The following is a 13,831-nucleotide window of genomic DNA, read 5'->3' on the forward strand; positions in this document are numbered from 1 at the left end:
GTTAAGAGTTAAAAGATGTGCTATGGCTTACACTACAGTCTCTGCTTAGGTCATCCAAAGTGAAGGAAACTTAGTTTTTATTTGAAGGAGCAAAAACCGATCAGCAGAGATGGCCCCGACCAAAATATGAGACTGTGAGCTGAGATGTCAGACAAGGGACAGAACCAGTAGTGTCCCGTGTCTTCAGAAAACAAGAGTGGAGTAGGTAAGGCCTTTGACTTTCTCTTTCAGTTCCTAAGCTAGTTAACTTGACTGCCTGTAACTGATATATTTATTACCCAGCATTGTTTATCAGTGACATATTGTCCAAATATTCATTTCCTAGGAGAGGGTTGTAAATGTCTTCTGGAATCATAAAAGGTGATGGATTAACAAGTGCTAGAGGTGGTGGCAGGTCAAGGAGTTACAATGCAGGATTTCCCACACCGCTGCTTGCAAGTGTCGGCAGTTCACATGTTGTTTCTCAGTGGTGAGAAAGGGGATAGTCTGTCCTCTGATGTCCTAACTTCAGCGTCCTGGTGAAGGTGTTTGCAGGGATTATACTTTATCTCATTCAAAGTTTTTGAGCAAAGTACCAAGTAGCAGGTATGATTACAGCTCTTCCTGGAGTTGCAAAAATCTGATTTTAAATGTCTCCCTTCTACACTTGGCCATCTTCATACCATCATCTGCTTTCCCAGAGTTCCCAAGGCCACTTGCTGTGGATAGCTACCCAGCTGCTCTGTGCTGACAGCACTCCTTGTTGGTTAGAACAGAGAACTCCTGGACTCATCATCCTTTCTAGTACTTTGAGATGAAAATGCATGTGTCTCTGAAGTTCCCTACGCCAGCCGGGAAAACTCTTGTTTTCTGAAGACACGGGACACTACTGGTTCTGTCCCTTGTCTGACACCTCAGCTCACAGTCTCATATTTTGGTCGGGGCCATCTCTGCTGATCGGTTTTTGCTCCTTCAAATAAAAACTAAGTTTCCTTCACTTTGGATGACCTAAGCAGAGACTGTAGCGTAAGCCATAGCACATGCAAAATTGTTTGCATTTTCTCATCACATCACGCTGTCTCACACACCCCCAGGCCGGTATACACTGTTCCCTCCCTAGAATGTTTTTGTGACCAGTTTCATACTAGTCCGTTTGGAAGCCTTGGCTTAAGCATCACCTTCCTTGGGAAGCCCTTCCTGAAATTGCCCAGGGGGATTTTGACATCTCCCCTTCCATAGCCCGTATGCTATACATGCCTATATTTTAGTGGTGCTTCCAAGGGCAGGCAGAGGATGAACTAGTACCCCTAAGGTGGAGATGGAGACGGGTAGACTCAGGTATGGCCCAAAGCAGCCTTCCAGAGATCTTTAAGATTTCTTATTGTATGCATCTATAAAATCTGCACTATTCTCTACATTGTTTAATATAAAACAATCTCCCCCCCAAACAATTATTGAGTAGAACTAGTGGTCCAGGAAGATTCCCCACATTTATCCTGTGGCTTCCTGAACCCTCAGGCACAACACACTGTATCTCGGGAGTATGTGTAAGTCCCTCTGAAAACCGTGTATAGCACAGTGTCTTTCTAGTCGGCTGTTCTATGAGCTTCTTCAGAGCAGGGACTAGGTCTTTCATCTCTGCTATAATATTTATAAGATTTTAGATACTCAAAAAATTTTTCTTGAATGAGTGAATCTTTCTAGTGATCTTGGGCATAATAAAGAACCAGTGTTATATTAATCCTCAAAGAGATAAGACACTCCAGTTGTAGACCCCAAGGTCTCCATCAGCCCGCTATTCTGTCTAGTTATTCTTGCATTTCATTGGGCACTGGCATTTAAGAATAATTTTTAAAACCATCTTCTGGAGTTGTGTTAACATTTATTCACTACCATGATACCGGTATTGTTTTCCACTCTTGTTCATGGCAAATGCATATTTCCCCAGCAATACTGTGGAAGAAAGAAGGCTTGATGGGCAAACTTGGAACTCTAAATGCTATTTGTCACTTCTTTTCCATGGGAAAATTTGTCTTGAATTAAAAAGAAAAACTTAGAGATGAACTCTGGAACACTCTGAGGCTGGAGACTGACTGTATTCAAGCTTCTGTTTATAGGGCTTACTGCCCACAGCCTGAGGGAAGGGGAAGGAGGCCTAAAGCCAGAGTCACAAAGTGACATCCAGAGTCACTGGAGTGGTCGGGGATGACCTCAGATTGGTCCTTCCTTCGGGTCTCTCGGGTTCTACCAGCATCATCATTGGGCTACCTTGGGTGTGTAATGTACATCCCAGGAAGCCAGAAACATTCATTCTTACACATTCTACTGACATTTGCATCTGTATGATCCTAAAACTCTTGTTTCTCTCAGGTTCAGACAAATGAACACCTGAAGCATCTGTTATCTCTCCTTTAAAAAAAAACTCAATTAAAAAAATCTTAAGTTTCTTAATAAATATTTGAGTAAAGGAGCTCCTCTGTGCAAAGCAACTTTCAACACATAATCCATTTATTATGAAATTATTCTTCGGAAACTTCCCACTGGTACCCTTCCTTCTTTAGAAATCAGTTACTCTTCGTAGAAATGCAACACCCTGCAAGAACAGGCCAAACTATGCCTCAACTGTCCTCTGTGTCACACTCCAGCTGGCTTCTCTAGTGTAGCTTCTGGTACATCATAGGGAGCGCACCCGGTCATTTCTCTTTCCGTTGTTCAACTTGACCCCATCCTTAAATGAAGAAACCTTCCCTCCCAGTTGGGCACGTAATAACTATTTTTCCGTTTCCTCTGATCTGGATGTTTCAGTTCTGATTCCACCTGGAAGGCAACTCATGGAGGTCCCAGCCCAGAGCCTGAATCCATGTTCTTAAACTGGGCAAAGCTGTTGGGAAGCGGGGTCAGAGCCTGAACTGGGAGAAGCTGCAAACACTGGTATAGAGAGGGTTGTTTTTTTTTTTAATTCATAAAGTTTCTCAGTAAAACATCGCCTTTTCTGGAACATAATTAGTACGTGTTGAACCACAAATGTAGAAAAATCATTGAGGGTACAGACCAACATATGTTCACAGAGCTACAAAGAAGGTTTCTTTCTTTCTCCTTTTCCTTTACATGCTCCTTATAAAACCTTGCCAGAGTCAACTAACAGGGACCCCCTTTCATCACATACACTTTTTCCCAAGAAGTAAAATAAACTAAATTAATTCATTCACTCAGCACTGTAAATACCAAATGAAAAAACCATAGGTGTATAGATGTAAATACTGCCTCTGTAATTATTTTTTGTGTTTGTATAACTAGAGGACACCGAGAGAAAGAAAAGAGAAATTATTCAAAGTTCAAAGGTTCCCAGGTTTACTAAGAAAATTAGAAAAGAAAAAAGCCCAAGCATCCACATGCGAAGATAGCTGAATAATCAACTCATGTTACTTTCCAGCACTTTCTTCAAAAGAAATGGCTTTTGATGAAACTGCTAGGATCTCCAAATGCTGAACGTTTTTCCTATTAAATAAAGTTAGTAATTAATGTAGCAATTAAGAGTGCAGGAATTGATTTCACTATGTTGAAATTGCAACGTACAGCCAAGGTTGAGAACTACTGTTTGAGGTATTGAGTTGTAACCGTTATTTCTTCCTTTCTTAGATTGTTGAGTGTGGCCCTAATTTAGTTTGTAATTATTCTTTTCTTCCTTTTGAGGGTCTCCATCTGTAAGTTTCCCAAGTGTGTGGGAAGGAGAAGGGTATGCATCTCTTTCCCCCTGCCCACCTGTGTCTTTGGATACCCTATCTTCTTAAGAAGACAGCCATGACCGTAGTTGTTGAATATTACAAAACTGACACCACACCCTAATATACTGTAGTTCTTCTTGTTCCGGGGCGTTACTCCTCTTTTTCCCTGAGGGAGTTCTGGGGTTGAACACATCCTCTCTCCTTCACTTTCTTCTATCCACTGATCGACTCTTGAGGGCGGCTCTGGGCCACTCCCCTTGGCGAGTCTTTTCCCCAAACCACGTGACCCAACATCAGCCTGACAAGCCCAGGACTGAGGAGGGAAGGTGGGTTTCTGGGACTGAAGGCTATTCATAGGAAGTGTCTCTGAATTGGCACTTTCACGGGGTGAGAGTGCCGTGATAAATAAATGAGATGAAGTGAAGACTTTGAGCTATGGCAATATTTGGACCCATCAAAAAGAAATTAGTTTTTTTAAAGAAGGTTTTAGTTTATTGATATCTGCACTTAAATTAACAATTCTCAACCCTTAGTATCTGTTTTGACAAGTGGTTAAAAATTTAATGAACTTCCTCAGTTGGTCTTTTCTGTGTAACAAAACACCCCAGTATTTAGTGGCTTAAAACTTAATGGGCGGTCCTTCTGGTTGAGCCCTGCAGGGCTTGCTTATGTGTCTGTAGTCACTCAGTTGGCACTAGATGCCCTAGGGTGGCCTCATTCACATGTCTGGTGGTTAGCAGGCTATGGGTCAGAATGAGGGGGAAAGTGGGCCCCATGTGTCTCATCAGCCAACAGAATAGCCTAGCCCAGCCTTCTTCACAGAGTGGCAGTAAGCCTGGGTAGGCACCAAGATCAGCAGAAGTAGAAGTTGGAACGCATCTTGAGGCCTAGGCTCAGAACAGGTTCAATGTCACTTCCACTACATTCTGTTGGCCAAATTAAGTCACAAGGCCTGCTCAGATTCAGGGTGGAGAAATAGATTCCACCTTTTGATGGGAAGAGCTGAAAAGTACTGAAGCTCTTTTTTGAAATCTATACAATAACCAAGCACCCTTATTTGCAATTTTTAAAATATATAAATTAAAATGGATTTGGATTCCATATATATGTGTCAGCATAAGGTATTTGTTTTTCTCTTTCTGACTTACTTCACTCTGTATGACAGACTCTAGGTCCATCCACCTCACTACAAATAACTCAATTTTGTTTCTTTTTATGGCTGAGTAATATTCCATTGTATATATGTGCCACATCTTCTTTATCCATTCATCTGTCGATGGACACTTAGGTTGCTTCCATGTCCTGCCTATTGTAAACAGTGCTGCAGTGAACACTGTAGTACATGACTCTGTTTGAATTATGGTTTTCTCAGGGTATATGCCCAGAACCTAGGGGCAGGACAGGAATAAAGATGCAGACATACAGAATGGACCTGAGGACACGGGGTGGGGGAAGGGTAAGCTGGGAAGAAGTGAGAGAGGAGCACTGACATATATACACTACCAAATGTAAAATAGATAGCCAGTGGGAAGCAGCCGCAAAGCACAGGGAGATCAGCTCGGTGCTTTGTGACCACCCAGATGGGTGGGATAGGGAGGGTGGGAAGGAGACACAAGAGGGAGGGGATATGGGGATATATGTATACATACAGCTGATTCACTTTGCTGTACAGCAGAAACTAACACAACATTGTAAAGCCAGTTACACTTCAATAAGGATGTTAAAAAAAATGGATTTAGAGTTCTTCCACTAATAAGGTAACTCTCACCTGCAGTCAAATAGACTTTGTAAGTGGGACAGAAGGGGTAGGAATTGCCCGTGGCCATGACAATGAGTGATCCGTGTAAATACTATCTACCACGTGGGTCATAGTGTTAAAAGATTGTGAACAGCTATCCAAAAGGCAGTGTGGTGAGGTGGAAAGAGCATGAGCCTTGGAATCAGACAGATCCAAGTTCAAACTCCATCTCCCCAACTTTTAGCCGGATGGCCTTGGACAAGTTACTTAACCTCTCTAAGCATCAATTTCCTCAACCATAAAACAGGAATAGTAATACCTAAGGCATAGGGCTGTTGTGAGGATTAAATGAGATTATGGTATAACACCCAGTACATAGTAAAGAGCCACTTCATGCTAGTTTCCTTCCCCATCCCCTTAATTTTTTGAAATTCATGTGCAGTGGACGTAGTAACTTCTACTTAGAATCAAAGCTGCCCAGTTGCTTTCTCTGCCAGCTACCAGTTTTTCTTTTTCCACATACTGTATATTTTAGAGAGATGACCGTGATATAGTATTTTTCAACCTGGGATCTTGGCAGTATTTGTAGACATAAGCTTACAGGTAACAATTCCAAGACGATTCTTGGTTTCGGTGCTACAAATTATTTCGCATTTTTGCATTGTGCATAGGTTGGTTTTCTTTATGGTCTGGATATGCTGAGGAATTCTGGAAACTCACCATCAGAAAAGAAGGCTTTGAAATGATGATGGGAATGATGTTCTCTCAGAAAGGATGCATCTACATTGGATAAAGTTTGCAAACATCTAGGAGCTCTAAATAGTGAGGTTGGTCTTTGGAGGCTTAAAGCAGGCCAGACTGGGCAAAACCTGTGCTTCTCTGATGCATTCCATGGGGCTCCATTTTGGCTAAATCATCATAATTCCCATCAAGACAGCACAGAATGATAATGGTTTTATTTATTATTTTATATGCATTGTCAGTATATGCAAAGCTTTATAGCTTGCCATAAATCGAGAGGGATTATCACAGCTGTTACTTATTTTAACAGGTCACAATACAGTAGTTGATGCCAGATGGTTTTGAGAATTTTGAGAGAGAAATTTTATACAGGCAGCCATATAGATACTAGCTTGGGTAGTTGGGCCCTGAAATTAATTTACATTTGTTATGACATAAAGTATATATGAATAAACACATAGTTCCTTATGAACGAGTGAGCCACTTTATAGCAGTGATTTCTTGTGGAAGTCGCGGGGTTTCCTGTGAGCAGTGGACGGGGGCAGCGGTAGCGACGTGCTGCTGCTAATAGGAGAGATGAGGAGTAACGCTCCGCCACAGCCATAGCTGTGCAGGGACATCCAACTTGCTCCAGGGAAATAAACTTTGGCGGCCAAACTGGGTTTCTGTCATTGGAGCCAAAGAGAGTAAAGCGGGGAAGCCACCTTAGGGAAACATATGGAGAGGGTGTGTATCGTGGAGAGTGGAGCTGGAATTGGGATCCCCAAGGTCACCAACAAGGTCAGCCTGGGGCAAAAAGGTTACCCAGGCTGGGCAGATCCCAGAACATATTACTGCCCTTGCAGATGCTGAAATTTACGTGTAGGGTGGTCAGTTCTGGATGATCAGCAGAAATGGCAAGAAGAAATAAGAACTGATGATGAGGAATCATTTCAGAAGGTGGTGCTGGTTCCAGGTTTCACAGAACAATAGGCTTCCAGCGCGAGACCTAGTGAAAACCTCCCAGATCATCTCCATCCTCCTTGTTCTATAGATGAAGAAACAGACCAAAAGGATCACTTACATACGGTCATCTTGGTTCTTTCAATAAAATAGTGAAATCAGACTGTCAGGGTATGTGGAGTCTGTAGGCCTCTCCCCAAATCTCTCCCCTTGATCTGCCCCACCAATGTGTCTCCTGCTGCCCACCTCATGCTGGGAAGGGACAGCATCCCCACCTATCAGAATAATCCAAAGACCAGGTCTAAAGCACAGCTGGGTTTCCTGGTAAATTGTCCCAAGATATAAAGATAATATACCACCTCTGGAACAGGAATAAAATTTTTTAGCCTTTTCCAGTCGATTCTTCCAGCTCCTATAAGATAGGTGTCAACAAAATAATTAAGCAGGAAAGGCGAGTTTAAAACAGATTTGGGGCATATGATGGGTATCCTCTATGTGTAGAAAATCAGGAAGTGACAGTATTTTGAAAGTTGAATAGCCCATGAATGTCAAGGGACAGAATTAGAACCTTTATTGTAGATTCCCCCCAAGATGACTAGTAGGAGAATTAAAGCTTTGAAAATTTGTAGGCTAGACAATGCCAAAATGCCCCACTCTTTTCAGAGATGCATTAACTTCAGCTCTCTGGAACACAGCACTAAGCCTGAAAGTAAGTGGAAGGAGCTTCCCAAGGCTGCAAATAGTTGTCAGCAAGCCCACGCACTTTCTCACTTAGGTTCTTGCTCAGACCACTAGTAACTCTTCTTCGATGGGCAGATGTTACCCAGCCATGGTGTCTGTTTTCCTCAGCCCACCGTGGATTCAAACTATGGGGAAGGACCTAGAAGAAGGGTGAGAGAGGAATGATAGTGGGGACTAAACATCAGGGAAAGAGCTTGGAAATCCAAAAAGGAGTCTTTGAAATGTGTTGCCATAGAGACCAATAATAAGCCTTCTTAATAAAGACCCTAAGTAATCAGCAAAGCATTAAATTGTGTTTTGTATCATCTGATTAAAGAGATAGGAAAGTGAATTGCTCAAGGTAGGCTAATTCTGGTAATCAACCCCCCAACATTTCAGTGGCTTCTTTCTCACACTGCAGTCTAATGCAGGTCGGCATGCAGTCATTTGGTACCCAGGCGCCTTCCATCTTGGGGTTTCTCCACCCTGTAGAGCCTCTGTGTTCCTCCTGCGGGGGAGAGAAGGGAGTGTGTGTAGGAACGGGCAGGAGCTTTTCTGGGCCAGACCTGGAGGCACACAGCCCTTTCCCACATCCCACTGGCTAGCACACAGTTGCATGGCTGCACTTGAGTGCGAGGGAGGCTGGCTGGAGGAGAAAGACAGAGACAGTTTGCTGAACAACTAACTAGCCAGTCTCTTCCGGGGAAAGTATAAAATATGCTCTGACACAACAAGGAGCTTCAGTAAACTGCTCTTGGTAGGATAAACTTGAATTGTATGGAAAATCACCTATGGAGACTTATACACTTCCTGGTAATACCAGTTAAAGGGAATAGTCCTGTCCTGAGTCACACTGAAGGATCAGAGGCTGGCAAACTAGGGCCCTCAGGCCAACTCCCACCCCCCGTCTGTTCTGTGCATAAAATTTTATTGGAACACAGTCACATCCATTCATTTATGCCTTTTGAGCTATAACAGCAGAATGGAGTCATGGCAGCAGAGACCGCATGGCTTTCAGAGCCTGAAATATTTATTATCTGGCCCTTTACAGAAGGAGTTTGCTGACCCCTGCTCTAGATCATCACTGTCCTAAAGGGAGGACACATTTGCAGTTCTTTTCCTCCTGAGACCTGGTACCCTTGGCTTACAGAAAAAACAAGCAGGACACCCACATGGGCTGGGATGTAAACTCCGCCCTTAGAATGCCAGCTCCAGCAGGGCCCAGAGTCTGCTCTGTCCCCGCCAGAACCCAGCACAGTAGCTGGCATCTAAGCGATGTTCAATAAGTACTTCTTTTTGGACCCTCAAGCCATAGGAAGCCTCAGGGACCCTAACCACCTTATAAAGGGGGTAGGGAACTCAGAAAAACTACAATATGAGCATGTGCGGGAAGGTCTCAAGGAAGGAACTACCTTCACTGGGCTTTTATTATGTGCCAGGCACCATCATGGTGCTTTGTCTCTATTATTTTATTTCCTCTTCCTAACAACCCTATAAATTAGGCATTCCTGTTTGCATTTTACAAGTGAGGAAACCAAGGTTCAGGGAAGTCAAATGATTTTCCAAAGGCCATACTGCTAAGAGTGGAGGAGCTAGGATTCAACACAGGTCTTTCCGGGACCAAAGTCCAGGGTTGCTTTGGGGTTTTTTTTTCTCTTTTTTTTTTTTCTCTATACCACAGGACTTGCTAAAACCTTATCCAGATGTAAGTAATCTAGTTATATCATTATTTTCATCACCACTGTTAACAACAACGTCATTATTGTAAAGATCAGTGCGAAGGGGAAGACATGGATGGCCATTTTCATCACTTAATATGAGTTCTGCAGGCCTCACTGCCAAGGCTCTCCCTTGATAGAGCAGCCCTGAAAACCCGGAGCAACACGGTTCATCTCCTTGGGATGTGTGATTAGTAATTTGGCCACCAGCTCCCCATGATCTTGCCAGGGATCGCTGTAGAGGGTGGCCATTTTGCTTGTCCGAACATAAACTCTCATTTCAGGGCCTGAGCGGTTTGAGTCCACACGTGGCGGGGCTCCCCATGCTCTAGTGGAGTCTGTCCCAGAGCTCTCTGCGCACCTTAACAGGCTCCCGGGTGCTGCTGGTCCTTTGATGAGCAAGTCTAAGGGAAAGACTTCCCTGTTCTTTTCAGCAGCTCTGACTGGCCTCCCCGCCCACCCCACACCCCCCGTGGCCACTCCACTAGGCCTCCTGGAGACTAAGGAGCGGTGGGTACTGCCCCCACTGACACCTCAGTGACGTCTGGCATTCTTGATCATGCCGCCTTCATGAAACCCTTTGGTCCCTCGGTTTCTAAGAGGGGGCCCTCCCACCCTCCTGGTCTGCTGTGTCTCTGACTCCTGTCTCTGGTGGGCTCTTTTCCTTTGCCTACCCACCCCTTAAACTTTGGGGTTCATGACTCTTCTCAGCCTCACTGGGGGACTGACAGTGCCACCTCCTCCCACTTCATCCCTCCTGACCTAGGCACGCTCTATCTTCCAGGGGGGACTCCAGCCACATTCTCCAGTCTCTGCTGGAGGCTGGCAGCCCTCCGAGGAGGTTGGTGTGAGTGGGGTCAGAGGAGAGCAGCCAACCCAGACTAACTTGGGTTGCATGTGGTACTTATGTGACCACAGTCATAATTCATAGTAATGCCAATTAGGAAATACTCTCTACCAGTGCTTGCGCAAACCCTGTGATTTCTTGTGACCTTGGCAAGTCGAGTGTTTCACCACAATTTGTGAATTATGGAAGAGTCAGGGGCCTCGTGGACGCAGCACTGCTCTGGCATGCAAATCTGCCCAGGGCATAAATCTCCCTATTTGAAAATAGGTAGCCTGGTCAAAAAATAGTCAAGTTTTCCCTAAATGGGTTTCCAAGGCATCAAGACAAATTACCAAAAACTGCCTCCCACAAGGCACATTTTGGATAATTTCATTCACTGGTTTTTCCCTTGTTATATATTAGGATATATCCCATAAGTATTGTGTTTTACGTGGCCCTAAATGGCTTTCTGTCTTCTGCATGTGGTGGTTATATATAGAACCTGCCAGCCTAAGGCATGGGCACACACTGCCGTGGCTTTTAACCCTGGTTCATCCTGAGTTGGTTTAATTACCCTTCCCTGGAGATTAGCACGTCGCTGGGAAGGCACTGTCTTTGCAGTGTTTTTAAGCCTGGGCAGGGTGACTTGTGTCTAGGCTGCGAGGTTTCGGAGATGACTAGGGGGAGGGGACGCAATGTTACAATATTCGGGCCGCTCTAATCCTGTTAGGCGCGTGGGCACATGCTCCACGCCGGTCTCTATCCTCCCTCTTGCCCCGGCTGGAGGAGTTGGCACGATCGGCGTCTCTGATTCCTCTGCTGTTGGCCAGAGACCAGGGAGCCGGGAGGTGAGAAGGGAGCCACGGGGGTGCGGTGCTGAGCAGCCGCGGTCGGTCCAGCCTGATGGTGATGTGCCGAGCCCGCCGCCACTCTGGGCATGGGTAACGCGCAGCACAAGCGGTCGCGCTACCGGAGAAGGAAACGCACAGGTACCAGAAATCCGGATCCGGGATCCTCCGCAGCCCCCCGCTTGTCTCAGTGCACAGGGCCCGCGTTGTGGCCGGCTCCCGCGCGCCACCGAGTTTGGGGCTGGGGTCTGAGTCCTGCAGCTCACTGCGGCTGGCAGCAGGGGACGGATTATTTTTAGCAGGTTCCCTTTAGCCCAGTGGAGCCAGGAGATGCTCACAGAGCTGGGCGGCTGTCTGCAGAGCGTTGGTGCAGCCGTGCCTGCTGCCCGGGAGGTTTGGCTGCCGCAGTCCCCTCCATTCACTGGGCTGTAAATCGAAGCTGTCTACACAGGCAAGGCGCTCGATCCCAGCGTGGCCCGGGGGCTACGTCCCGCCCAGGTCTTCCGGCACCTGATTTCCCAGTGGTCAATTAGGTGTCTCTGCCTGCAGCATTGAAGCAGTGGAGGGGCCAATGCCCTGGCTTTGATGGAGTGCGCCGTGCGCAGAGACCTCCCCAGTCGACTTCCTCATCAGAAGGCAGCATCCATTCATAATTCTCTCTCAGCCTGTGGACCGAGTTTGGCTGGAGCTGGGCATGGACTCCTGCGATCTCCCTTTTTGCATCTGAAGCAGAAACTAAGATAAAAAGGAAAACGAAGGGGGAATGCGGTCCTAACGCAACGAGGCGCTGAAAAGCCCCCGAGAGGCCTCTCCTTTGCGGGGAGAGGGAGAAGAGGCAGATCGCGAGCCCAGCGCCCCAGCCAGCTGCTGCTTCGCTGCGGAGCCGGCACGCATGCCTACCTCACCTGACGGCCGCATTCCCGGGGAGCCGGCGCGGGGCCCGGCGGCGCGCCCAGGGCGCACGGGCGGTAGGATTTCTGCAGCGGGGGAACGATGCGCCGGCGGGCTTCCCAGGGCCGAGCCCGAGCCTGAGCGGGCACCCGGGGAGGCTAGCCTCGGCGCGGCGCCCCACCGCAACCCCCCGGGATGCTCTGCGACTCACAGCCCAGGCCACGCGGGTGTGTTTAAGATGGGACCAGCGTGGTGGGCAGGGGGTAGGGGTAGGTGACATCATTTTTAACTAAATTTTCACACCTCTGGGTGGTGGGTGAACTTAGGGAACGGAGGAAGCAAAAGACACAGCCCCGCCGCGCGCTAGCCTCAGAGGAAATAACCCCGGCCGAGGTCTGAGAGCCGGGTTCCCTTGGCAGAGCAGAGGGAGGATGAGCGGGCGGTCAAGGTGGACCGCACATAGCTCCAGGGGAGGAGGGGAGCCTCTCTGGCTTTCAGGGGTCTTTTTTTTTTTTTTTTAAAGCATATTGCAGCTGCAGTTTTGAAGTTTGCCGCCTCCTCCCCACCCCCCAGCCCGGCTTTTGGGGAGGGGCAGCACTCTTCCACACGGCTGCCTGGGCCTTTACTAGCTGGGTGGAGGGGGCTGCAGGGGTTGCCTGGTCTGGTGGCGACAGGGACTCGAAGGCACTGTTAAGTGGGAGGGCACCCTAAGGCTCGGCCTTCCAAGAGCTCTGAGGGCTAGGGAGAAGTTGGGGATACCTCTTGGTGCCCCATCCTGTTTTCCTGCCCTGCCACTTGGTGTTGGGTGACATTCTGCCTGTGCAGGGGTTTCACTGTCATGGAGCTGGCTGTGATGCTGTAAGGCAAATGGACTATTAAGGATGAGCTGGAAAAGAGAGGCGAGAGAGCTGGAGCTTTTCCTTTTGTGGCAGTGTTAACCCCATCAAGCCTGCTCCCTTGGCACACCTGTCCACCTGGGTCACCGTCTGTGGGCTTGAGTAGGTCTGCTGGCTGACTAGCCCTGCCGGCCGGTGGGCCAAAGCTGGACCTGCCCAGGGCCTGCCAGGCCCGGAATGGGTGGACAGTAAAAGAGCAAAGCCGCACCTGGTGCCCCCTCAGGGGAAGATTAAGCAGGCCCGCCATGATGGTGCGCAGTGTTTTAGCCATAGTGTGCTCTGCTCTTGAGTTTGGGAGCTCTTGCTTTATGAGGTTTTTATTTTATAGTTTCGTGCCTCCTGGTCACCAGTTTGTTTTTCACAGCTGCTTGTGAGCAAGACAAAGATAACAGCATCTAAAAATACCCTGTGGCTGGAGATGCAGCTTAGCTTGACCCCACTATTACAAGGATGGGGTCTCCCTTCCCAGCTGCGTGAGGGTGAGCCACACTGGGCCCCCAGACAGCCTGTGACCAGGTCCACACATCCTTCAGAGCAGTTCAGCCACCAGTCTCAGGACAGGGTGGGGACGCTAGGAAGCTGGTCTGTGTGAGAGAGCAGCAGCCCATCATCCATCCCTATGTGAGGTCCTAAGCAACTGGGCTGCAAGATTGGGGGATGGGAGTCCAGACAGAGACCCTTCCCCAGCCCCCAGCCATGGGTATCTGCTGCAGCTTTACATTCCCTCTGAGTTCTGCCTAGCCATATGTGGGGCTTCCTCCTCTGTGCCTAGGGGCCAGCAGGCCACTCCCCCCAAAGGAGTTTGGC

At 47.5% G+C, this 13,831-nt stretch overlaps 1 protein-coding gene and 2 long non-coding RNA genes across 14 annotated transcripts in view; 2 read left to right on the plus strand and 1 right to left on the minus strand.

The window, feature by feature from the left end:
• LOC309620018 overlaps positions 1–13,831 on the plus strand; it is an 878,206-nt gene that overhangs the window by 362,068 nt on the left and 502,307 nt on the right. The window lies entirely within an intron of this gene.
• Positions 1–13,831, plus strand: part of NHS (NHS actin remodeling regulator) — a 345,055-nt gene that overhangs the window by 244,517 nt on the left and 86,707 nt on the right. Inside the window, exon 1 of one of the 7 annotated variants that reach the window (XM_082375463.1) lies at positions 8,360–11,378. The exons of 5 other annotated variants lie outside the window; for them this stretch is intronic. In XM_082375463.1, coding sequence (XP_082231589.1) covers positions 11,327–11,378 — 52 coding nt within the window. In that variant the 5' untranslated portion in view covers positions 8,360–11,326. Of the gene's footprint in view, positions 1–8,359; positions 11,379–11,984; positions 12,356–13,831 lie in introns of those variants that run through there. One more of the 7 variants, XM_082375462.1, reaches the window with a different exon arrangement.
• The window catches only part of LOC309619969, a 94,870-nt gene continuing 87,422 nt past the window's right edge, over positions 6,384–13,831 (minus strand). For 5 of the 6 annotated variants that reach the window (XR_014239310.1, XR_014239311.1, XR_014239312.1 and 2 more), the window contains one exon: positions 6,384–8,353. This is a non-coding gene — a long non-coding RNA (uncharacterized lncRNA). The remainder of the gene's footprint in view (positions 8,354–13,831) is intronic. The other variant, XR_014239313.1, reaches the window with a different exon arrangement.

Source organism: Balaenoptera borealis (genome assembly GCF_965194805.1).
Source record: "Balaenoptera borealis genome assembly, chromosome: X".
NCBI lineage: Eukaryota > Metazoa > Chordata > Mammalia > Artiodactyla > Balaenopteridae > Balaenoptera > Balaenoptera borealis.